The following is a 25,568-nucleotide window of genomic DNA, read 5'->3' as shown; positions in this document are numbered from 1 at the left end:
CATTAACGCCACGTCAACAATTTTATTGTTATTACTTATTTTGAGACCTAAGTGCAAAAGGCTAAAAGCATATGTCCTTTAAGTGCCAAAAAAGAAAAGCCCATGCCCTAAATGTTAAAAGTTTAAAAGTACATGATAGTTAAGTGTATTCTCTCTCTCTCTCTCTCTCTCTCTCTCTCTCTCTCTCCTCATTTTTATAATACTGCTTATTGGTGTATGTCGAAATATGCTCTTAGGAAACAGAATGTTCTCCTAAGACTTGGTGTCTAGAAACTTAGTTTAACTAATAACAGAATAGAAGAGTAACTAACATGCTAATTAAAATAGTAAGTAAGCAACTAAAATAGGAAGTTCTAGAGTATTCGGTGGACAAGAACCTTCGACTACTAAACATCTTAACTTTAACTGCCGAATATGTAGGGACAAAAGTACAAAAGAAGGGAACCTTAGATATTTTCAACACCCATCTCTTTTTACACTATAGAACCTTCCCATTCTCTCTGTCTCTTTTCTTTCCCTTTCTCTTCTTCTTCTTCTTCTCTCTCTCCTCCTCTCTAAATCCTTGCAAAACAAGAGAAACTTATATATACCATAGCCTTAAGAATATTGGAAAGAACAAGAAAGCAGAATCTAAATTGGAGGAAAAGAATGTAGAAAAGGGAAACTCTAGGAACATAGCAAGTATGTACCTTTTATGTTTGTGCTCTTTTAAATAAAGATTAGAATAGTTGTATGAGTGAGTAGGACTACCTAAAAGATTATGTTTATGTTAGGGTTTAAATAGATTAACTAAGTTCGAAAAGGATTAGATGACTAAATTAATGGAAAATGAATATTAATAATATAAAAGCATACTTGAGTTGAGGAATGTTGACCTGAGTTGAGGATGAGCATGATTTAAGAAAATGTGTTGGAGTGATTTGATAAGTAGAAGAAAAGATTAAACTTAAAATGGGTATTTTGGAAAATACAGATTCGGTGGTTGAAACATCAAGTTTTAATAACCGAATTATGTAAGCGGTAGGTAACACACACATGCAGCTTTGAGAACTGAAGGTCCCATGTACGACTGTCGAAAGTTGTCTATTTCCCCAAATCTATAACATAACTGGATCCTAATGAGACTACTAATTAAATATACTTTTAATTATATGTACTTTTATTGTAAATTTGGAAATAGAATTACAAATACTAGATTTAAAGGGGAAGCACCTAAATAGAAGTAAATGTCAAGTTAAAGGGACAACTGTTAAGGTGAGTAGAAATTACAAAATACTTTCTTAAATCTTACTTTAACCTACAGGTGCATCCATACATCATTTAAATATTTTAATTAGATATAGTGTATTTAGGATTGTATGTGTGTGTGTGTGTGTAACTCACAATGATGTTGCATTATGTATTTGTGGTGTGTGGTGGCTATAAATGACCCAATGGTTCCCAATGGGAAAGTAAAGAAAAAGAAAAAAGAGGGCATGTATGCATATGAGCTCACATGTAAAAGAAAGAAAAAAGATGTTCGGGCAAAGCAATTTTGTGTCTTTGGCCCCACTTGTTTAATAAGATATGATAAGAGGAAGTCGAGCTTTTGTAATAGACTAGACACATTGGACATATGATGTGATATGAAAGTAAAGGGATGGGGGAACCTTTGGTGATATATCTGCCTTATTGTGAACTATTTGTGTTGTGAAAGCATTCATGAGAATTATGCATCCATGTACTTAAGCTATATTTTAATAATATGTTTTCCTTCCCCATGTAATTTCTCTACTTATTGGGTTTATATTCTCACTCCCCTTCTTCTGTCTAACCCCTGTAAGGACATAAGTAAGGGTAGCAATCGTCAGATTTTGGACAAAAGGGCTCCATGGTTTGATAAAGTCAAGTTTGAGTGTTTCGTACCATTCTATGGAACTATTTTGAGACGTATAATTTTAGTTATTTTAGCATTGTACTTTCTAATGTATATTTTCTAATAAAAGTGTATTAAAAATATTTGTCACTCTATGAGTTTCCAAAGTAATCATGAAAGCCTAAGTTCATAAAAAGGCCCATTTACACATATTTCAGTTTCAAAGGAAATAATGTAAATGATTGTAATGAAAGTTTTGCCTAGGCCCTATGAGATAAGTTCCATGAAATGGAAATGGAATCTAGTAGTAAATTAAAAAAGTATTGATCAAATGAAACTTAATGAATAGTACGTCAATTGGTTTCATCCAAACAATTATAAAGAAATTGTTAAAAAAGTAAAGGAAAGGTCAATGTCAGATTTGCTATGGGCTCTGGTGGCCTTGTATTGAACTGGATTTAGGTCTTTATAATTTTCTTTTCTCTTTCTTGTGTTTCTCTTATTATATCTCCATTATCTATATCTTTCTATATTTCTTAAAGGTATTCCCAAAATCCAAAAATAAGTTGAAAAAACTTTTTCGTGTGGTGCCGAAATTGAAGATCATTAATTTGATCGCAAGTGGCAGGCTTCTAAGTGAAAGGTGACAAGCATGAATCGTCTCACGTCGGAAAGAGATAAAAAATGAAGGGTATTCATAAGAATGTGACTTGCTTAACTACATGGCGCGCTTTTGGGCTGATGATGGTAAGGCTTGAGAGACAAATCTATAAGGCCAAGTAGGTCAAAGCAAACAATACTATGCAATTTAGTTGAGGTATTATAGTGTAGATCAGTCAGAGAAGAAAATAGAAAAGAGAAGGGAGAAATTTTCCAAAAGAGAAAATGATGATAATAATTTGAAATAAACATTCAAATTTTTTAGAAAAGTACATTTAAGAATTATGTATTTTTAAATTTTTAACATTCAGGGTCAGAGTTTTCTTTTTTTTTTTTTGACACTTAAGAGATTTATGATTTTAGTCTTTTACATTTAGGTCCTAAAACAAATAATAGCATTAAAATTGATGACATGGCACTGACATCAATGCCATATCAACCATATTAGCGCCACATAAGTGTAAATCTAATGCTGTTAATCACTTTGTTCCTTAAGTGTTAATGGTGTTTGATCACAAGCTCTCAAGTGGGAAAGAAAGAAAACCTTAAACTCCTTTTAATAAAATGCTTAAATTATAGTGTACCTAAATATAATTTTCCCTTTTTACAATTAAAATAAAGATAAAATGAATTTAATTTATTTTAAATGATTAACTATTAAAAAGTCTATTTATCAATATTTTCATCATATTATTTAAGAATTCATTTATAATAATTCACTTCTATAATAATAATAATAATAATAATAATAAATTATATTTAATCATTCTATTTTAAAAACTAACCACTTAATATTTTTATTTTAAAAAATATATCAATTAATTCTTATAATTTTTAAAAAATAATTATATAATTCCTCTATTTTTAAGTATTATTTATTTTTCATAACGGTAATTTTTTTTATCTTTTAAGTACATTAATTAATAAAAATTTTAACTTATAAAAATTTTAACTTAAATTAAACAGAGAAATTAATACTTTTAAAATAAAAAAAAATTAAATAATTAATTTCAATGAAAAAATTAAATAATTATTTTCCCTTATTATTAAAACCCATTAGTTAAATCATCATGCATGTTCTCTCTCTTCTACATTCAATTTTGTTTTGTATGTTTGCTAGAGTCAAAAACTATAAAATTATATTTAAATGATAAAAATATAAGAAAATCTAAGAATCCAACAACCAAGCTAGCAGGAAGAAGAAGAAGAGAAACATTTATATATTATACTTTATATTAAAATTAAAAAAAAAATGATGGATTGGACAGCTTTTCACGGGTTCAAAACCTCATTGGTGTTGCGTGCATCGTGCACCAACAAAAAGAATATTCTCCAAAGTCACCGCCCTCGGCTCACCGTTCCTTGCGGTGACTTCCGAACGTGTTTCTCCTTCAAGGACCCAAATTACCCTTTTACCCCTCCTTTGTTCGCGGGCCCCTCACGTGCCTCTTCGTATATACTATTCCTTTGTCCGCCGGCGAATATTCCACGCTGGCACATTCGTAAAATATTTCTATATCTCCTAGAAATACCCCTTCATTTGTCTCAATGGATTAATATCCGTTTGATCATCATACCTCTTAAAGTTTCAAGTATCTTGCGGTCGAGAGTTGATGTGAATGTACACGTGAAGAGAAAACTGCGGTTTGTATTGTCATGTCTAACTTTTTTGCATTCATGTTCCTGCAGATTCGCCGCCGTGGTTTCCTGTCATGTTCATCCCATCTTTATCCATACAATTTTAAGAAACTTTTGTATGAATTGAATTTTTAATAGTATTTTTTGCGTGACTTATCACCAACGGTAAAAAAAAAAAAAAACTCAAATTTTAGATTTTAATAATTTATTATATTTTAATCCTTTAAAATTTTACATGGCTTATAGAGACTATATTTGAAAAAAATCAATAAATATTTTTTTTATTATAATTAAACTCAAATAAATTTAAAATTAAGTTTTGAATTAAATAAGTCATGTACTTTTTAATTAAAGATAAATAAGTTTATGCTTAGTAAAATATTATATTTTAATAATAAAATATTATTATTTTGAAATTTTAAATAATAAAATATTAAAAATAATAATTTTATATTTTCAGTTTCTTTTTTCAAATTTTATTCAATTAAAACTAATAATATTTTTCATATTAAAAATTTAAAAAAATAATATTTTATTAGATGTAAACTTATTTCACCTTAGTAGAAAATAGAGAGTCTTATTTATCCTAAAACTTAAGCTCTATTTGTTTCACAAAGCATTTTTTAGTGTTTGAGGCATTTAGTAACGGAAAATATTTTTTTAATTAAAAAGAAAATTAATTTTTTTTTATTTTTTAAATTTTGATAATTTTATTAAAATATATAAATATTTATATATATAAAATATAAATACATATTATTAATTTAACATTATAATCAAATAATGATAAATATTTTCATGAAAAATATTTTTTTAAAAATTATTTTTTATGGAAAACATTTTTCTTGTACAAATTATTTTCCACAAAACAACAAATTCTTAATTTTAAAATTATTTAACCCAATGAAAATGTAAAGATTTATTTAAATTTTTTTCCATATATATCTGATGAAAAAAATCATAATTTAAAAAATGATTTCTAAAAACACTTCTTCAAAAATATTATTATTTTCAATCATAATAATTTGGGAATTTTCATAATTTAAAAATGTTTTTTAAAAAATATATTTTTTTAAATTCTCTTGAAAAGTTAATTAAAAAATTATTTAATTAATTTAAAATTCTTATAATTAAAATATACAAAATTAATTTTAAATTAAAATTTAATATTCTTTAACAAATACAATTAAAGAGATACTTTTTACAAAAGTAGCTCTAAAATAGATCCATATAAATCTAACATAATTTTGAGACATGGGCTCCACAATTTAAAAATAATATTTAATTTTAATTAACTATTACATAAGTATTCTCAATTTTAATCATTAAATAAATTTATAATTAATTTCTTAAATTAAAATAAAATTATTAAAATTAAAAATAATAAAAAATTGTATTCTGTATATTTTATTTGCCATGTTTAGGTTATGGTATTATTAAAGAATAAATTATTTTGTTATTAAGAAAGCAGACAATGAAAAATAAAATAATAATTATAAATAAAATAAAATTGATGAGAGTATATATATGTATATAAAGCCTGTAGATGAAAGAGGAGTGTCTTGGCATTCGACTCAGTGACTCAGCTCTGCATATAAAGGATTGAAGCCGAAAGGTTTTAATGAAGTTGTAGGTATGGAGAGAGGAGTATTCGGTGGCAATTATCCGTACGAGAATGGAGTATTGATGACCAGAGATCCAAAGCCAAGGCTTCGATGGACTACTGATCTCCATCATCGATTTGTTGATGCTGTTACCAAACTCGGTGGACCTGACAGTAAGTCTCTTCAACTTCTATATTCCTCCTTTTCCCAATTCCAAATCTTACACACTGTTTGGCAACGAGACTGAGGAAGAAAAGATTTCTTCACTACTTTCGTTCATTTTCTTGGATGAGAGGAAAATAAATTCTCTCCGAATTGGAGATTTTCAAATTAAGAGGTCTCCCTAAAAATTGTGTTTAATTTCATTTCTTTCTTACTTTCCTTCAACTTCTCCAACAACAAAATTCTTTTTCATCTCCTCATTTTTAATCTATTTTTTTTTCCAATTCTCTGCTATTTATATTAAAATTTATATAAAATTAATTAAAAAATATATAATGAGTACAAATATAGATATAAATATTTAATTTAATCATTATTACAGAAACTATAACCTTGTCAAATAAAGGATTAATTATTCAATTTAATACCAATAAAATAGTTTAATTGATTTTTTTATGGGTCAGTGGAAATTTATGGCTATTTTTCATTATGAGGTGATAATTATTATTTCAAATTTTAAAAAAAATATTTAATTAGAATTTAAACTATAATTTTTTATTAATTCAAATTTTGATAAAAAATTAAATACATATTTAATAATTGTAAAAATAATTTAATATTAAAGCGCTAGTCTCATTTTTTGCGAATCTTTCTTTTTAAACACTAATAGTTGTGGTTATTTTTCCTTTTGAATTGGGTTTTCTTAGAAGCAACTCCAAAGTCAGTACTGAGGCTGATGGGATTAAAGGGTTTGACACTGTACCATTTGAAGAGCCATCTACAGGTAAAAATGTCGGTTCTATTTTTGTCATAATATAGGACGAATTTATCTGACAGTCACTCCATTTCATTAATTATTTTATTTTAATTATTATATTTTAATTTTTTAATAATATTATTTTTTTTAATTTTTCTCATTAGTAATTACATAGACTTAAATTTAATAAAATTTTTATATGGCATGTCTTTCGTAGCTTTAAATTATAAGAAATTTCTCATTGCTAGATCAATTTAAAAAATCAAAGAAAAGATGCTTATTACATTTATTAATTTTTATTTTTAGACCAAAAAAAATAAAAAATAAATTTTAATTAGATTTGATAAAAGTATAATTTTTTTTTTATATGATTTAAAGTAACTTCAGACATGCCCATAAGAGTTTTATTAAAAATTTTATTAAATTTTGATTTAAGTGATTGTTAATGAAAAAAAATTAAAATCCAATAAATGAAATGAATGTGCTTAAAATTTATCCTCATAATTTAAATTATATGCTTATTATTCGTTGATGTGCAGAAATACAGGCTGGGACAACAGCAAGCAAGGAAACAAACTGCTAAACAACAGAGTAAAGAGAGTGGTAGGTAGTTTTCCATTAATTATTATTATTATTATTATTATTATTATTATTATTATTATTATTATGCTTTTTCTAAAAAAAAAATTAAAAAAATATTATCATATGCTTCATCTCTCATTTGGGTGTGTTGATATCTCATATAACTTAGAAAATTTATTAATAAATGTCAATGGCTTTACTAACTTCTATTCAATGGTAGTGATGATTATTAAAGTTGGTCATGGATTGAGTGTAATCTGGAGGTGGTTGGGTAAATGTGTAGGCGGTCTGGTTTTGAGCTGGAACGATTAAAAGATTCTCATTTATTTTTATTTTAATTTTAGTTTAATTTCAATTTAATTTATTTTAATTTATACGATAACGATCAAAATTTTTAATTTATTATTTTTTAAAGTAAAAAAAAAATTTAATTTTAATCAAAAGTAAAACTGAATTTATTAAAATTAATTTAATTTTAATCTGATTTAAGATGATTATGATTAAATTTGAGTTTGATAAATTTGGATCTGGTTTCAATCGAGATGATTTTAATCTGATTTCGATCTAATCTCAAGTCAAACTAATATTTAGGTTTAATGAAATTATTTTGAGTTTTGTTTTATAAAATTTATATATATATTTTTTAATTTTTGAGTTAATTCAAATTTTAGTTGATTAATTTATTGAAAGAATTTTAAATTAATTTATAAATTAACTTTTTAAAAAAATTATTTAAAAGGATAAATATTATCAATTTATTTTTATATTTAATTTAGATTAGATGTCTACTTTAAAATATGATTATTTAATTTTTAAATTATTTTAAATCAAGTGTGAAATTAAATGAATAACAAATCATATTGAATCAAATAAATTCAAATTAAATTAATGGATCAAAATAAAAAAAATAAAAAAATGTGTTTGATTTGAATCATAAGTGTGTCAAATCTTACAAAGTAGAAAGTCATAAGTTAGTTACTATTTAACTTGATTTAAAAGTTAAATAAATTATTTTAAATAAGTAAGAAGTCATACATGAAGTGTCTATTACTTATTATTTATTTTCTTATTTTAAAATTATTATTTAACTACATAAAAAACTATATTTTCTCAATAACTTTTAAAAATATTAACACTATCCTTATTTTGACAAATTAAATTATTTTTAAGTATATTTTAATTAAACACTTAAACTATTTAGAATTAATTTTTTAATAATTTTATAAAAAAATTAATTACTTAATTTTAAAACGACTTATAAGTAAAAATAAATTTTAAGTTAAAAATTAAAAATAAGTAGCGAAATCAAATACCTTCTAACTCTAGTATTTAATTATAATCAGAAAAATTCTTTTCTAAATTCAATTTATAAAAAACTCAATACACTATATTTATATTGAGATTCACACATAAAATATATGATCATATATATTTATAATTTAAATTTATGTTTATTAATACCCTTGTTTAATAATAAATTAGGGGGTTCCTACGTAAATTTCAGCAATCGCTCCTCAGGAGTAAGTACCAGTTCATCTGCAATTGACAATCAACAAGGCCAAGGGTACGTATTGTGAAGCCATTGCTCTCTCAGATTTTCTTTGTGTTTGGTTTTCTTTCTATTTAATTAATTAATTTCTAGATTATTTCTTGTGCACATTTTCTTGCCTATGTGCTTTTGTTCATGATTAATTGCCATGCTAGTTTCTTCCAAATATGATTCCTCTCTCCATATACAGTTCTGGTCTGAATTTGGCTGCTGTATTCATCATTGATTCTGGTTCTGATTTAAAATTTTTGTTTTTTGAAAATAAAATTTCAATGTATACATAAAATTATATATTTTTTTATTTTTATTTAAAATATAAAAAATTACTTTTTAGCATATAAAAAATTATTTATTTTTATTTTATAAATACAAGTCTCATACTGCATGAGTGATTGAGTTATAAACCCAATAACTAAAATGAGGTTAAATTATATTTATTTTCATTTAATTTTATTTTTATCACAAAATTTTAATTGATCACAATAAGATCACTTGACTTCAATTTTAATTTGATAATTTATTCTGAATAAAATTCTAATATGTACCATTTTTGGGGTAATTTTTGTTTATGCTGTCTAAGTTTTAAAGTTTTTTTTTTTTTTCATTCCCTAACTTCCAAAAGTTCTATAAAAATTCCTAAACTTTGTTTTTTTTTTTTCAAGAGAAGTCTTTCATTTGCTTTCCATGTTAAAAAAATGGGTGTATTTATTTGTTATCCCTTAATTTTGAGGTTTATTTTATTTTTTTATTAATTTTAATTTTGTTTATACCCATTAAAAATGGGTAATTTTATTTTATTTATATATCAAAAAAATTAGGTAGTTTTATTTTTATTTAAAAAGCTGGGTCTTTTTTCTCTCTATATTACATTCTGCCTCTCTCCCTCTTCTTCTTTCTCTTACGCGTACATTTTGCCTCATCTTCCCTCTCTTTCTCCCTTCTCACAATAGCGTGTGCGTGCACGCATATCAGAGGAGAAGGAGATTATTTTCTTAATAAATAATCATTAATTAGTTTGACCATTAAAAATGTGGGAGAGAAGAAGAAAGACAAGGGAGAGAAGGGTAAAATGAAATAAAAAAAAACTAAGGGATGAAAATGAAATAAAGCTTAAAATTGAGAAACAATAGTAAAAATTTCATTTTTTTTTTAACACATAGTCGAGTATTATAGGTGGGAGGATTTTTTTCTATAATAAAATTAAGTTTAATAATTTTTATGAATTTTTTATTAAAATTAAAATATGAAAATAAAACAAAACTCAAAATTAAGTAAACTATGAGTTAAATTACCACCATTCCTCTGATTGTATTGTTTACGTATTTGATTTGACAATATGTATATACATATATTACATGTATTCCCACTTGTTGATTGGGAAAGACTTTTTTGTATATCATGTGATTATGCTTCCATTGGAGTTGAAACAGGTACTCTATTAATCTGAATTTTGATCATCCATCTCTTATAAAACTTCTAATTTATAGATTGATACTTTATTAATTATTTATTAAATGAATAAACTAATGCTAAATGATGTGTTTTCAAAGCAGAGAAATCCCAGAGGCATTGAAGTCCCAAATTGAAGCACAAAAGAGATTAGAAGAACAACTTGAGGTGCAATTCTCATACATGATGACTTAAAGCCCTTAAATATATTTATTTTTAATAGTTGCTCAATTTTGCTAATAAAGGCCCGTTTAGTTATGAGATTTGGGAGGTTTAGAAAATGGTTTTGGATATATATATATATATATATATATATATATATATATATAAATGACAAAAAAAATCTCAAATTTTACATATTTTTATGATTGCATAATAAACTATTTATTAAATAATGGTAACATAAAATATTGATAATAGTGCAATTGTATCTTGCCGTTTGAAGTTTGAAGATGATATTAGTGTTGTGCAGTATTGGTATTGTGCAACTTATGGTTAACTAATTCTCTTTACTCATCTTAAATTAAATCTTATTCATATCACCCTCTTGAATAAAATCTGGCTCTGATACTATCACTGGCTGGGAGCCTCTAAATCTAAGTTAAGCATGATAATACTCATGTAGTGTCGAGATATAATAAGCCATCATAGCCAAATAAATCTCAAAGTTTTATCCTTTTATATTATTATACAGAACTAGATTTAGAGGACCATAGTAAAAAAATAATGAACTAGCATTTTTTGATATACAGGATCCACTAAGAGTTTAGAAATTAATATATTAGTGCCTTAATTTATTAAAAATTTACTAAAATACCACTGGTAGATCATAGTTGAGGTGATATTTTTATTAATTTCTAATGGTATGGTCAATGACTTGGCACAATTGCACTGTTATCAATTGTTCAGGGCTCATTTATTAAAAAAGAAAAAGTTTAGGGTGCAATTTTATAAGAAAAAAGTTTAATATATAATTATAAAAATTGGTAAAGTTTAGCTTTTTTTTTTTTTCATTATTCCTTTTAGGTATTGTTGAAAAAAAATCAAATTGAAAAAAAAAAATTTATGTGACCATTTTAGAGTTACATTAATTTAATCTTAAATTAATTTTTAATACCCTCTAATTAACATTTTTAAGAAGGTGCTTTTCTCAACATCAATACTAAATAGACTAGACCTTAATGTGTTGCTCTACTTTTGGTTTTCTCATCTCTAAATCTTTCCTTTTGTTACCAATAGGTACAAAAGAAACTACAGATGAGGATAGAAGCACAAGGGAAGTACTTGCAAGTAATATTAGAAAAAGCCCAGAAAAGCCTCTCTCTTGATCATATGAAAGGCAATGGTAATCTGGATTTGGCTGTATCTACTCTCATTCAAAGTATGAATGAAGAAGGAAGAAAAGAAAACATCATTGATATTTATAATAATAATGCAAACCCTTGGGCTTTCTATATTAGCAAACAGGGAGAGGTAGAAGAAATTAAAGATTTGAAGCACAAGGTTGAAGCTCCCAATCATTTAGACTTAAACACAAAAGATAGCTATGATTCACTTGCTGTAAATGGATCTGAATTGGAACTCAATATGCTTTCATATAAGAGATGAGGAAATTACTATTTCATGTAATATACAGAGCACAATTGGTTATATAATGCTTTAGAACTTTCTTCCCCCAATTGCTAGCTTTTAAAGCAAGTTCTAATAAGGTACTTATCAATAATATTACAATCTTTTGAACAATGAGTTTTAGCTTAGTAGCACCATAGACATATCCAGTACTATGAAATCTCAAGTTCGAGTCGGAATCGATTGTATAAAAAAAAAAAAAGAAATAATAATAGCACAATTTTGAAAAACTGCTTTTAATAGGCTAATTTTATCTTTTGATTCTTAGCTTCTTTTAGAAAAAATCATGTATAAGAAAAAAATTGAACTGAATTTATATGCAATCATATAGTTTTCACTTTCTTTTAAAATAAATTCTTTTTTAAGTTAAAAAATAAATTTTTTCGCTCCCTATTTTTCTAAATATGATAATAGAAAAAAAAAAGGAAAATTAAGATTTATTAGTATGTGATTTGGCATATCCGTCAAGTAGAGTCCTAAGATTATATTTGTAACAAAAAGGTACCTTTAACTTTAGCTTCGTTAGTAACTAGGGGAAATTGCCTAGACGACATAAAAAAAGTTATGATAATTTATAATTTAGTATCTGATATTTAGTAAAATCTATAAATTAGATTCTGTATTTTTAAAATCTATCTATTTAACCCTTGAAATTTAAATAAACCTATAGATTAGTCATTCTGTCCAATTTATTATTAATTATGCTAAAAAAATACCAAATACTATTGTAAATTTATAATATAAATTTTATTACAAAATAGTCTCCCTATTTTATAATATTTATTATTTTAATTATAACATTATCAAAATTTATATTATATTATATTATTTTGTAATTAACAAAATAATAATTTGGACACTTTTGCATTTGTAGACATCTAGGCAGGGGAAAAATATATATGTTTATTAAAATGTCAATAACTAAATAGGCGAGTTTTAAAACTATAGAGACTAATATGTATGTTTTATTAAATTTTAGGAACTAAATTATAATTTACCTTAATAGTTGTAAACATATTTTCCTCTTTACTAATGATGCATAAGTTTGAGTTACCTTTTTATCAAAAAGGTAATCTCATGACCTATTAAAAAATATGCAAAATTAGAGAATAATATTTTATAATTAAAAAAAATTAAATTCTTATAAAATTTTAATTTTGACTAAAAATTTTTAATATTTTTGTTCAATTGAGTGCTTACTATACTTTTGTTGAGTGAAATTAAACCCCTAAACCATTATTTTTCTTCATATTTAGCCCTTGTTTAGCAAAGGTTAAGAAGTCAAATGATTTTGATTTCCAAACTTGGTGTGAATAAGGGCCAAACATTTAGTTGAGTTTCATGTACCTATATAAGAAACTTTTGTGAAAACTAATAAAGATAGACGTAACAAATCCCATCACAGTCTCAAAAATATAACTTCTCTAAATATTTCCAAATTTCTATTCATTAAAAACCAACTTACATAAAATCAAAATCGCCTTACTATATTCTTATTGTTCTCAATGAACATAAGGATATGCAAAAAAATTCTTACCTAAATCTGATTCATTATGAACTCAAGATATAAACATATGGGATCATATATTTGATAGGTGGATTTCACTATATATCTTGTCTCTTAAGTTTATGATAGATAAAGTTTAACTAAGAAAAATCTAGGGCATAAGAAGTAAAAATGTAGGTTATAGGTGTCCAATCAACTTGAGTACCATGGGGGAGATTGTAGACAGTCATCAACAGAAAAATTAAGGGTCTTTAAATATAGATTTTTAAATATTCATCCATGCGAGTATACTTTACTTCTGGATAAAGATTTGAAGCTTCTTCTCCATCCTTTCCTATTTCAAAGTTTGTCAAACATCCTTCATAGAAAATATGATAGAAATGTCCCAGTCCTGCTTTTGTTGCATAATCCGCGTCTGCAAATAGCAAATATTAAGCCAATCATTTTAAAATATTGTAACATTAAGCAAGAACTACTCTCTACCTAGAAATTTCTTGCCTATATTAGGTCTACATTCACCATCACTTACATAAACATATAATGGAACCGCCTCAAATTGATTTGGTTTAATCCCTGTCTTTTAATAACAGTTCTAATTTTGGTCAATCTAAGTTGAGGCACTTCAATAGTTGATTTTTTTTTTAAAAACAATTTATCCGATTTCAATCTAGTTCAACTCATGGTCCTGGAGGGGGAAGAACCAAGCTGACCATTGGGATTATTGATTAGGACTTTTCTTGCCTAAATTCGGTCTATCATGGACCCAAGATATAAGATATCTGATGGGACCTACTTATTCAATACATGGGTCTCATATGTTTATGTTTGGCTCCATGGTAGACTAGGCAAGAATTTCTTATGATCCAATTTGGACTCTTACACTATGACTGGTTCCAATTTTGAGTTTAACTGAATAGATTCTGATTTGATTCCGAGCCCAACCAGGTAGTGTTGAATGCAAAACCAGTAATGTAGACAAGAAAAATAGTAATTTAGCAAATCCTTTTGGTTACCATTCATGAAGGCTAAGAATTGTTCCCCAGAAATGCTTATCTTTTCTAGTGTAGCACCGCTGAGCTTCTCCCACATCTCAACTAGTTGTCTTTGCGAAAGAATGTTTTCTGGTGGCCTTAAGTACAATGTTTTATTCAAAGTTCGAGGATCATCTATTGTCTTGATTGTGTATGTTGCAACGTCATCTTCATCCATAAAAACAGCTAAAAGAAAAAGTATAATTCAATCATTAGCATCAAAAAATTAAGAGAAAGAACTTAATATTAGCTCTATTGTGTACCTATAGATAGATCTTAATCAATGAGCTTTAGTTTAGTTTAGTGATCATAGAATCATCTCAAGGGTTATCAAATCTCGAGTTTGAATCACAATCTAAATCAATTGTGCTAAAAATATGTAAGTCTTGGGAGAGCCATTGAAATCTCATAGTTGTTTGAATTTTGCTGATGATGGATAATGTGATTGGTTTTTCTTTACCTTCTAAGATCTAAGGAGTAAAAATGAGAAGGTTTTGGGTGTGAGTCTCTCCATCTATATATTTTAAAGATTATTCATTGATAAAAGAGAAAAATGATGCTATGCACATAAAAAAGAAAAAAGGAAAATCTCATACTTTGGATGTGGAATCCATGCATGCATGCCTTGCACGTTAGCACATAACATGTACTTACCTTTAACGTTGCCATCTCCGAAGAGATGCACTGTATGAGTTGGAGGAGTTAGCGTGCCAAGGTGAGAGAGGTTGCCGACAAAGTAACCAGCGAAGCAGTTAGCGGAGACGTAAGTGAAGGGGATGTTAGCCTCTTCTATCGCTCTTCTCACCACCATTTTCTGATCAAAAGTCTCTCTTCCTGGTTCAAGTGCATGTCCCATTTTTGATGGGTCCATACCAAATTCTGAAGGCAAGAAACGCTGCAAAACAACAGTACATAAGATTATATATGCTTAAAGCCTTTTTCTTTTTAATTTTTTTAATGTTAAAAAAAAATAAAAATTAAATTATTTCAAATTAATAAAAAATATGGATGAAATTACTAAACAATTTTTTTTAAGTACTTCATATATAACGACATCAAAATTATTATACTAAGACTAAAAATTTTGACTCAAAAAATTATTTATTTATCTTTATATATTTTGAGACAAATAATCACTTGTCCCATTTACTACTATTTCTAAATGTAATTAGAGACAGATATAGAGATAAATATATATTTGATATTGATTTAACCTTCAGAGACAAATATATTTATCTATATTAATAATAACATATAGAGGAAAAAAAATTATCTCCCTTTCCATTTTAATAAACTATATTATTTGCCCCTAAATCTATTTTTAAAGATAAATTAATTTGACTTTAATTACCTAACTAAAATTTCTAAATTTATTTTTAAAATCAAATAAATGTCTCTAATAATATTTTCCAAAAAATAAATTATTTTGTCATTATATATTAATTATTAATATAAATGTATTTATTTGTCTCTAATAATATAATATTTATTTACTACTACAATGAAATTTATTTAAATTACTAAAAATTAATAAATAAAATGATGAAACACATCACTTTCTTTTTTTTTTTTTATAAATTATTATTTTCTTAATTTATAATTTAGAATCTAAGTTTTCAATTCATCACTATAGTAAAGAATTAATAATATATCAAATTATGTAATTAAATTTTATTATATTTATTATATTACTTATATATTTTTAATTATAAATTTAATTAAAAATAATAATTAAAAAATAAATATATTTATATATGTATAAATAACAAATTCTAATATCAAAATATTTATAATTTAATGGTAAAAATGTTTTTATCCAATTTTTGAGTTTTTTTTTGTTAATAACATTTGTTAGTTCAATAATTAATAACAATATATTGATTAAAAGGTTTAATTATTAAAAAAATATAATTTCTTTTATTTTAATATATACATATATAATATAACACAATATAAGTGTACATGTGCATTTATTTGCATGCTTAATTTTTAAAAATCACTTTTTTATTTAACTCTCTCTATATATATATACTAGTTTTTTTTAATATACTCATTATAAAATTCATGATTTAATTTTTTTATATAATTTTTTATTTTTTTATATATTATATAATATTATCATAAATATTATATAATATATAAAAAATAATAGAAAATTATATAAAAAATTAAATCATGAATTTTATAATAAGTGTAATAACGTGAAATGCACGTTTGCAGAAAAATTATAAATATTATATTCAATTGTTTAAATTAAAATATTAATTTTAATGTCATTTTAATTAATTATATAAATAAATATATTTATCAATTTAAAAATTATTTGTTTATTTGATTATATTTTTATAAAAGTTATATGTTATATTATTAACATATAATATTAACTTAATTATTAACTTAAATGTAACATAATAAAAAAATATAATAATAAGCTTTCAAAATATAAATGGGTGAAAATATTTAAAAATTAAAATAAATTAATAATAAATATAAATTAACTAATTGAATTTAATTCATTTAAACTCTATTATATTTTTTTTAAGTTTGATTAGCATAACTTATTTTAATTTTTCATAATTTAAAGTAATCTTAACTTGCATAATGAAATTGCATGTGAAAGAAAATTATTTGTAAAATAAGAAAATAACATAATTTTTAAATAATTTTTTTTAGTTTAGTGTATTATTATTATTATTATTATTATTATTATTATTATTATTATTATTATTATTATTATTATTGTAAAATTTTTATTTTTATTATATTGATATCTTGAAATTTTATATTATTATATTGTTTAATACAAAAAATTTTAAAATATATTTAATATATTAATTATTTAACATATTTAATAAGTATTTTTATTTTTTAAATTATAAATTATATTATATATGTTATAAATACAATATTGAGTAAAATATAAATATAAATTTAATTATGCATATTTTAATTAATATATATATATATATATAATAACAAATTTTTTGTATAATAATTTTTAAAAAATAATATTGATGAAAGAAAAAATATAAAATTAAACCATTAATATTTATAAGAATATTTTTATTAGTTAAAAAGTATTTAATATTTATAGGATTATAATTATAGAATGATAGTATAAGTAGAATATTATTATAATAATATTAAAATTTTAATATATATTAATTATTGTAATATTAAAAAATGAAATTATTAGGTATTTAGTGATAAATATTTCGTCGCTAAAAGTTATTAGTATTAATATAATATATTATAGAATTAGTATCAAAAGGTATTAATTGCTAAAATTATTAGCGATGTATTCTTTTGTTGCTAAGTAGTATTAGTGATGAATTTATATAATTAGCTATATAATATACATTATTGGTGACGAATTTATTTATGTCGCTAAAAAAATGCCTTTTTATATTTTTATAAAAAATAAATTCATTAATAATATTTTTTATTTAGTAATTTTTATTGTACTTAATTATTTCTTATAAAGTTTTATATTTAACTGAAGTTAAGTATAAGTAAGATTAAGAATTTTAAATTTATATAGATTATAAAATTAAAAATTTTAAATTTTTATAGATTATAAAATTAAGAATTTTAAATTTATATAAATATTAAAATTAATTTAAATAATAAAAATATAATTTTAATAAATTTTAATAATGAAAGATAATTTGGACTAAACTAATATTCTAATATATATATATATATATATATAGTTATTAAAAAATTTTTGAAAAGAAAACAATTTAGTAATAAATTAAAAAAAAATTAAAACTTCTTATATAAATAAAATTAATCTTAATAAATTATAAACAAACAATATAGCACTTAAAAGTCAATAAATTTTACATAAAAAAATTAATTATTAAGAATAAATAATAATTGTGGTGTGTAGAGTAATAATTGTATTATTTATGGATGTGATTTGAATTTAATCTAATTGTTATAAATATTAAGTAACTCCACCTAAGTAGTTTACGCTTAGCCGGTCCTAAGCCCGGATAAAGGAGGAGGGTTGCGGTAGGTGACAACCAGCGTAAAAATTTCGTTACACCCTATGATATGGATTCAAATGATATAAACGTTGGGGCGTCCTCTACTAACGACGCGCTACATCGGAGCCCGGGTGTAGTGATAAATATGCAAGGGTGTAGGACGTTCACCGAAAGCGACGCGCCATACCGGCGCCCGGGTGTGGTGTTAAGTGAGCAAGGGTTCCCACATCATGGACGGGTGTGGATAAAGAAGTTAGTCCATAGGACAGATAGTAGAACAAATAGTGGAACAGAACATAAGATAGACATAGAAAACAATAGAAGATATCATAGAAGGAGACCAATTAGGAAGGAGCAGGATAGGAGGAGGATCAGGGTTGGTACTTGGAATGTTGGATCACTTACAGGAAAATTAATGGAGCTTGTGGATACCTTGGAAAGGAGAAGGGTGAATATTGCTTGCATTCAGGAGACTAAATGGGTAGGAGAGAAAAGTAAGGAAGTGGGTAATTCAGGGTACAAACTGTGGTTTACCGGAAAGGAGAGAAACAAGAACGGAGTGGGTATAATCATAGACAGAACATTGAAAGACGCAGTAGTAGCCGTGAAAAGAGTAGGAGATAGACTTATACTAGTAAAGCTAGTACTAGAAGGAGAAACAATAAATATAGTTAGTGCTTATGCCCCACAAATAGGACTAGACAGTGAGAGTAAACAAAGGTTTTGGGAAGATATGGATGATTTAATGCAAAGCATACCGAATGAAGAGAATGTTTTCATTGGTGGAGATTTGAATGGACATGTAGGAAGTGATAGGTAAGGTTATGAGAATGTTCATGGAGGTTTTGGTTTTGGCAGTCGAAATGAGGAGGGAAAAAGCACCCTGGATTTTGCTATTGCATACGACCTACTACTAGCAAATACCTACTTTATAAAAAGAGAGTCACATTTAGTGACTTTCAAAAGTGGGCAACATAGAAGCCAAATCGACTTCCTCTTAACCAGAAAGACAAATAGAGCTCTATGCAAGGATTGCAAGGTCATTCCAGGAGAGGCTTTAACAAGTTAACATAGGTTGGTGGTCTTGGACGTCAAGTTTAGGAACAATTTAAGTAAGGTCAGAAGAAATAGTGTAGCTCGAACAAAGTGGTGGGAGTTCAAAGGAGTAAAGCAAGTGAAGTTCAAAAATGAGCTTCTCGAGTCCGAAGTATGGAAGGTAGATATGGAGGTCAATGATATGTAGATACAGCTGGCATCAAAGATTAGAGAAGTAGCTAGAAAAGTACTTGGAGAGTCTAAAGGACATGGACCACCCTCAAAAGAGAGATGGTGGTGGAATGAGAAAGTACAAAAGGCAGTGAAGAGAAAAAGGGAATGGTATAAGAAATTACCTAAATGTGATAATAATGAGGCATATAAACAGTACAAGATAGCAAAGAAAGAGGCAAAAAAGGCAGTTAGTCAAGCAAGAGCATAGGCCTTTGAAAAGTTATATAAGAAACTTGGAACTAAAGAAGGGGAGAAAGATATTTATAGATTAGCAAGGAGTAGAGAAAGGAAATGTCAAGATCTCAATCAAGTTAGGTGCATTAAGGATAAAGAAGGAAAAGTGTTGGTGAAAGATGAGGACATTAAAGAAAGATGGAGAAATTATTTTAATGATCTCTTTAATAATAGTCAAAATGGTAATAGCGTGAATATATATTATAGAACAATAGAAAAGAATGTAAATTATACTAGAAGGATTCGATCTTTAGAAGTAAAGGAAGCACTTAAGAGAATGAAAGTGGGTAAAGCCTGTGGACCCGATGAAATACCAATTGAAGTGTGGAAGTATTTGGGAGATATGGGAGTGGCATGGTTAACTAAATTATTTAATAAGATTCTAAACTCAAAGAAAATGCCTGATGAATGGAGGAAGAGTATTTTAGTACCTATTTTTAAAAATAAGGGAGACATACAGAGTTGCTCAAACTATAGGGGAATTAAACTCATGAGTCATACTATGAAGTTGTGGGAGAGAGTTGTGGAGCATCGACTACGTCATGATACTTCTATCTCTCTCAATCAATTTGGTTTCATGCCCGGTCGTTCAACTATGGAAGCGATCTTTCTTATTAGAAGCTTGATGGAGAAATATAGAGATGTGAAAAAAGATCTACACATGGTTTTTATTGATTTGGAGAAGGCTTATGATAGTGTTTCAAGAGAGTTCTTATGGAATGTGTTAGAACAAAAGAGGGTATCTATTAGGTACATACAAGTATTGAAAGATATGTATGAAGGAGCAACTACTATTGTGCGCACAGTGGGAGGGGACACAAGAGATTTTCTTATCTCAATTGGATTACACCAAGGATCAGCCATAAGCCCTTACCTTTTTACATTAGTTTTAGATGAACTGACGAAACATATACAAGAGAGTATTCCTTGGTGCATGATGTTTGCGGATGATATTATTCTGATAGATGAGACACGAGAAGGAGTCAATAGGAAGTTAGAACTTTGGAGAAGTACTCTAGAGTCAAAGGGTTTTAAGTTAAGTAGAACGAAGACAGAATACATGCATTGCAAGTTCAGTGAAGGCCAAACTGGTGATAGGGAAGGAGTTAGTTTGAATGGAGTGGTACTGTTCCAAAGTAATCACTTTAAATATCTAGGCTCAGTCCTTCAAGTAGATGGGGGATGTGAGGAGATGTTAGTCATAGGATTAAAGCCGGATGGTTGAAGTGGAGACGTGCCACGGGAGTTTTATGTGATCGTAAGATTCCCAATAAATTGAAAGGAAAATTTTACCGTACAGCCATACGACCGGCTATGTTATATGGTAGTGAGTGTTGGGCACTGAAAGAGTCGTATGCATCTAAGATAAGAGTTGCAGAGATGATAATGTTAAGGTGGATGAGTGGCCATACTAGACTAGATAAAGTCCGTAATGAGAGTATTAGAGAAAAGGTAGGAGTGGTGTCAATTGAAGATAAGTTGAGAGAAGGGAGATTGAGGTGGTTTGGTCATGTGAAGCGTAGACATGCGGAGGCTCCAGTTAGACAAGTAGAGCACATTAGGTTAGAGGATAGAAAGAAAAAAATGGGTAGACCTAAATTGACTTGGAGGAGAGTAGTACAACGTGACTTAGAAGCATTACACATTTCTGAGGATTTAACTCAAAATCGTTCAGAGTGGAAAAAATAAATCCATATAACCGACCCCAAATTTTTGGGATAAAGGCTTAGTTGAGTTGAGTTGAGTTGAGTTGTTATAAATATTAAGTATTTTGTATGAATGATTTAATTTTAATAATATATGTATTTTATTATATTGATCAAGATTACAATTATTGGGCAGTTCCAAAAAAAAATTACAATTATTGGTGTATTATATTTATTTATATATTAGTAATAAAAAGTTTGTCGCTTATGGTGTTGGCAGCCAGTTGCGAAAATTCTAGGGTTTGAAGAAACAAAGACAATAGGAAACGTTGTCTTTTGGGGGAAGTATAGCACATTGAAGCATAAGGTTTGGTGCCTTGCACGTGCTAATTATTTAAATTATATTGTTTGATTGGTTTTTTTTTTATCCCTTATAATTGTATTAGTATATAAAATTGATGAACATATTAACTATTGAATTTATAATCATTTGAGAGTAATTGAATTTTTTTTCCCATAAATTAGTGCAATATATAGTTAAATTAATTTATAAAAAATTTATAAAATTTTCAACAGTTTATTTTTTTTTAATATTGTAAATAGTGGTGTCACATATTAATTTGATCAAAATTTAATGAAATGATTAATTCAAAAAATAACATAAAATAATTTTATAATGATTTTAAAATTTTAATAATTGTTATACTTTTTTACTTCATAATAAAAAAAATTATGATTTTAAAAATATATAACTTCTCAAATAATAAAAAATAAATTAGATATTATAAAAGTTGAATGAATATTCTGTTTGTTCCGTGTAAAGTACTTTTAAAAAAAAATATTTTTATTTGGTTATAATATCAAATCAATGATATGTGTTCATTTTATATTTATATACATATTTTTATATTTTAATAAGATTATCAAAACTTAAAAAATGAAAAATAACTTTCTCTTTTAAAAAAATAAAATTAATTTTTTAAAAAATTACTTAATTTTCTGTTGATTCATTTTTCTGAATATTTCAAATATTTAAAAAATATAGAAAATATTTTTAATATTTTTAAAAAAATATTTTCTATAAAATAAATGAATCTAAAAATCTATGAAATTAAGTCATATTTTTGACACCATTAAAAGTAATTATATATGAAAACTAAAAAGAAATAGTTGTGTTTAATATTGTTTTTCTTTTTTTTTCCCCTTAAATACAATGCGCATATCGTATTCCTAGTAAAATTAGAAAGGAAAAAATTAACCAATTTGAAGAAGGAGCCGAGAGTAAATCAAGCCAGATACGAAGGAATTAAAGTTTCCATTATAGGAAAGATAAAAAAAATTAAAAAAAAAATTATATAATGAGTTTAAATTGATGTGCATATAATAATTATTGTTCATCATGATGTATTAAATACCATTGAATGATAACTCACTATACATTAATTTCAATAAATAAAAAATAAAAAACACTAAATAAATCTCTAAACTTTTAATATAGAATTAAATAAGTTTAAAATTAAGTTTTGAACTTAATAAATTAATGTGTTTTTAATTAAGGCTAAATAAGTTTACACATAATAAAATATTAATTTTTCTTAATTTTGCATATTAAAAATTATTTATAAGTTTTAATTAAAATAAAATTAAAAAAATTAAAAGAAAATATGGTAAACAAAAATTATTTAATATTAAAATTATTATTTTTAATATTTTATTATTTAAAAATTAAAAAATAATATTTTATTCAGCATAAATTTATTTAGTCTTCATAAAAAGTACAAAGTCTTAATTATTTGATTCAAAACATAATTTTGGACTTATTCAGCTATATCGGCTTATGTTATCTTTTTCCCAAAAAACAATGATTTAAGAGAGAAAAAAAACAGGAAAAAAAAATAAAAAGGGAAGAAGAAAAAAGTATAGTACCTTAACATTTCCTGCTTCTTTGATGGCTTCAACAAGTTTGAGCTGCATGAGAAGGTTATGGGATCGAAAATGAACACCAGAGATGGTACAGATGACAACATCAACCTTCTTCACAGCTTCTACTAAGCTTTTATGATCAGAAAATGAGGCTTTAACCAGATGAGCTCCTTGCTTCTTAAACGGCAGTAGCATTTGAAGCTTTTCAATATCAAGTCCTATCTCAGGGCGCTGAACGACATACGTTTTGTGACCTTGTTCTAAGCTTGCTTTCACAATCCTCCTTCCCACATACCCAGTAGCCCCAACAACAAGAACTTTGCTCTTTTCCATGATTTTTCCTTTGGTTTTCTCGAGAGAGACAGAGATACAGAGAGATTTTGGTAAAGAATTCACTTCTTTCCTACTCTTTTATATATATATATATATATATATATATATATAAATGTGTTGTGAGACCAACTTATTAAATAAATAGGTCCCACTTAATATAATGTGTTTATATTTGAAGGGCATTTAGCCTGCTTATAAAAATTAAATTATAAATACATAATACTTATAAATTAATTTAAGTTTATAATTATTTAAAATTTTAAATAATTGTGATTTATTAAAGTGCCTATAATTATTAATAAGCAATTGATATATTTACTCTTATAAGCATAATAATTATTAAAATGATTAAAAATAATATTAAAATATTTTAAAATTAAATAATAATAATAATATAATATATTATTTGATAAATTAATTTATAAATAAAGCACCTATGATCATTAAAATAAAAAATTCCTCTCCTCCCGCTGCCTATTATTATTATAATTATTATTTAGGTAAATTACAATTTAGTTTTTAAAATTTGACAAAATTTATAACTTAATTTTTTATATTTTTAAAATTAAATAATTTAAATTATGAGATTTAATAAAATTTATAAATTAATCTTTACCATTTAAATTTTAGTTAAATTATTTCATTAATTTTAAAAAAATGACAAATTATTTTAGATAGAATTGAAATCATTCGTGTGTGTGTATATATATATATATATATATATATATATATAATAGTTTAATTTTCACAACTTTAATAATGTGGAAAATTTTTTCCATCTTTAATAATTTTCAAAATCATGAATTGTAGAATTTCTTTTTTTTTTTTTCTATTTTGTTACTAAAAAATTAATTTAAAAATTCATTAATTTAATAATAGTTAGAAATAACAATTTTTTACTTGACCTATCTAATCAAAGGTAATTTACTCTATTTAAAATTATTTAAATTTGAATGAAATTAATAAATTTAACCATTAATTAGATGATTTGATATGATCCAATTAATTGATCATTTGAGCAAACACTCACTCCTATCTAGAAGCCTAAATAAGCCTCGATTAGTTAGCTATTTTTCGATTGCAGTAATCTTTAAATTCTAACAAATCAAAATTTGACTCATAAAATTCATTTTTAAAATTAAATATTTTGAGTAATCCAATCCAAAATAACTCACAACAATTAAATTGACTTAAATTTGTTTAAATTTTTTTTTATATATAATGACTTAATAAATAACTCAAATAAACATATAATAAATGTAAAATGATTTTATTTAAATTTCAATAAAAAAATTAGAAATAAAATTTAAAATTCAAAACAATGAAAATTTTTTGATCCAACCAATTAGGAGTATTCTAGTTAGTTTTCTTTCACTTTTAAGTTATAAAGAATGGAGAAATTTCGAGTTTAAATCTCACAAACTATCTATTTTAAGATAATTCACTTTTATGATAAAAAAAAATATAATTACTACCTTTCATTGTATAATCCATCGATTATTATTTAATTTATTGAGTCTCTATTAAATCTTAAAAAAAAAATTTACTAGCTTGAACTATTTAAACCAATATTAATCTTAATGAATAAAGGGTTTAATAAATAAAATTTAAAAAATTAAGAAATTTAATATATATATAATTGAGACTTGAATTTAAGATTTTATTATTCTAAAAACAGGTTTTATTCTCACTAATCTAAAATTATTGGTAAATTAAAAATTAACTATAAATAATAAGTGAAAGTACCC

General features: G+C 25.2%; 2 protein-coding genes across 3 annotated transcripts; one reads left to right on the top strand and one right to left on the bottom strand.

The window, feature by feature from the left end:
* Positions 1-5,692: 5,692 nt before the first annotated feature.
* LOC110649729 (myb family transcription factor PHL11) lies at positions 5,693-11,911 on the top strand. Of its 2 annotated transcripts, none has more exons than XM_058141169.1 (6): positions 5,693-5,930; positions 6,627-6,703; positions 7,216-7,279; positions 8,741-8,822; positions 10,358-10,424; positions 11,496-11,911. In XM_058141169.1, exons 1-6 carry the CDS (start codon positions 5,789-5,791, stop codon positions 11,862-11,864), a joined length of 801 nt encoding a protein of 266 aa, XP_057997152.1. In that variant the 5' UTR covers positions 5,693-5,788; the 3' UTR covers positions 11,865-11,911. The 2 variants fall into 2 exon arrangements, with proteins under 2 accessions (XP_057997152.1, XP_057997153.1); XM_058141170.1 differs by having other exon boundaries at positions 5,694-5,930; positions 10,361-10,424.
* A 1,673-nt stretch (positions 11,912-13,584) lies between these two features.
* On the bottom strand, positions 13,585-23,866 carry LOC110640213 (isoflavone reductase homolog). The gene is made up of 4 exons (XM_058141097.1): positions 23,491-23,866; positions 15,078-15,318; positions 14,406-14,609; positions 13,585-13,807 (listed from the first exon to the last, which is right to left on the bottom strand). Exons 1-4 carry the CDS (start codon positions 23,818-23,820, stop codon positions 13,644-13,646), a joined length of 939 nt encoding a protein of 312 aa, XP_057997080.1. The 5' UTR covers positions 23,821-23,866; the 3' UTR covers positions 13,585-13,643.
* Between the last annotated feature and the right edge of the window lie 1,702 nt (positions 23,867-25,568).

The sequence above is a fragment of the Hevea brasiliensis genome, chromosome 18, assembly GCF_030052815.1.
Source record: "Hevea brasiliensis isolate MT/VB/25A 57/8 chromosome 18, ASM3005281v1, whole genome shotgun sequence".
Lineage (NCBI taxonomy): Eukaryota > Viridiplantae > Streptophyta > Magnoliopsida > Malpighiales > Euphorbiaceae > Hevea > Hevea brasiliensis.
Note: the sequence above shows the minus strand (reverse complement) of the source record. Positions and strands in the feature narration are given on the sequence as shown.

Excerpts from the sequence above, each read along its gene's own strand:
- LOC110649729 (XM_058141169.1), top strand. The coding sequence starts at position 5,789 with ATGGAGAGAGGAGTATTCGGTGGCAATTATCCGTACGAGAATGGAGTA. Across the intron at positions 7,280-8,740 it reads ACAACAGAGTAAAGAGAGTG|GGGGTTCCTACGTAAATTTC; the intron begins GTAGGTAGTTTT and ends ATAATAAATTAG. Across the intron at positions 10,425-11,495 it reads GATTAGAAGAACAACTTGAG|GTACAAAAGAAACTACAGAT; the intron begins GTGCAATTCTCA and ends TGTTACCAATAG.
- LOC110640213 (XM_058141097.1), bottom strand. The coding sequence starts at position 23,820 with ATGGAAAAGAGCAAAGTTCTTGTTGTTGGGGCTACTGGGTATGTGGGA. Across the intron at positions 14,610-15,077 it reads CGGAGATGGCAACGTTAAAG|CTGTTTTTATGGATGAAGAT; the intron begins GTAAGTACATGT and ends TTTTTCTTTTAG. Across the intron at positions 13,808-14,405 it reads ATTCTTAGCCTTCATGAATG|ACGCGGATTATGCAACAAAA; the intron begins GTAACCAAAAGG and ends TGCTATTTGCAG.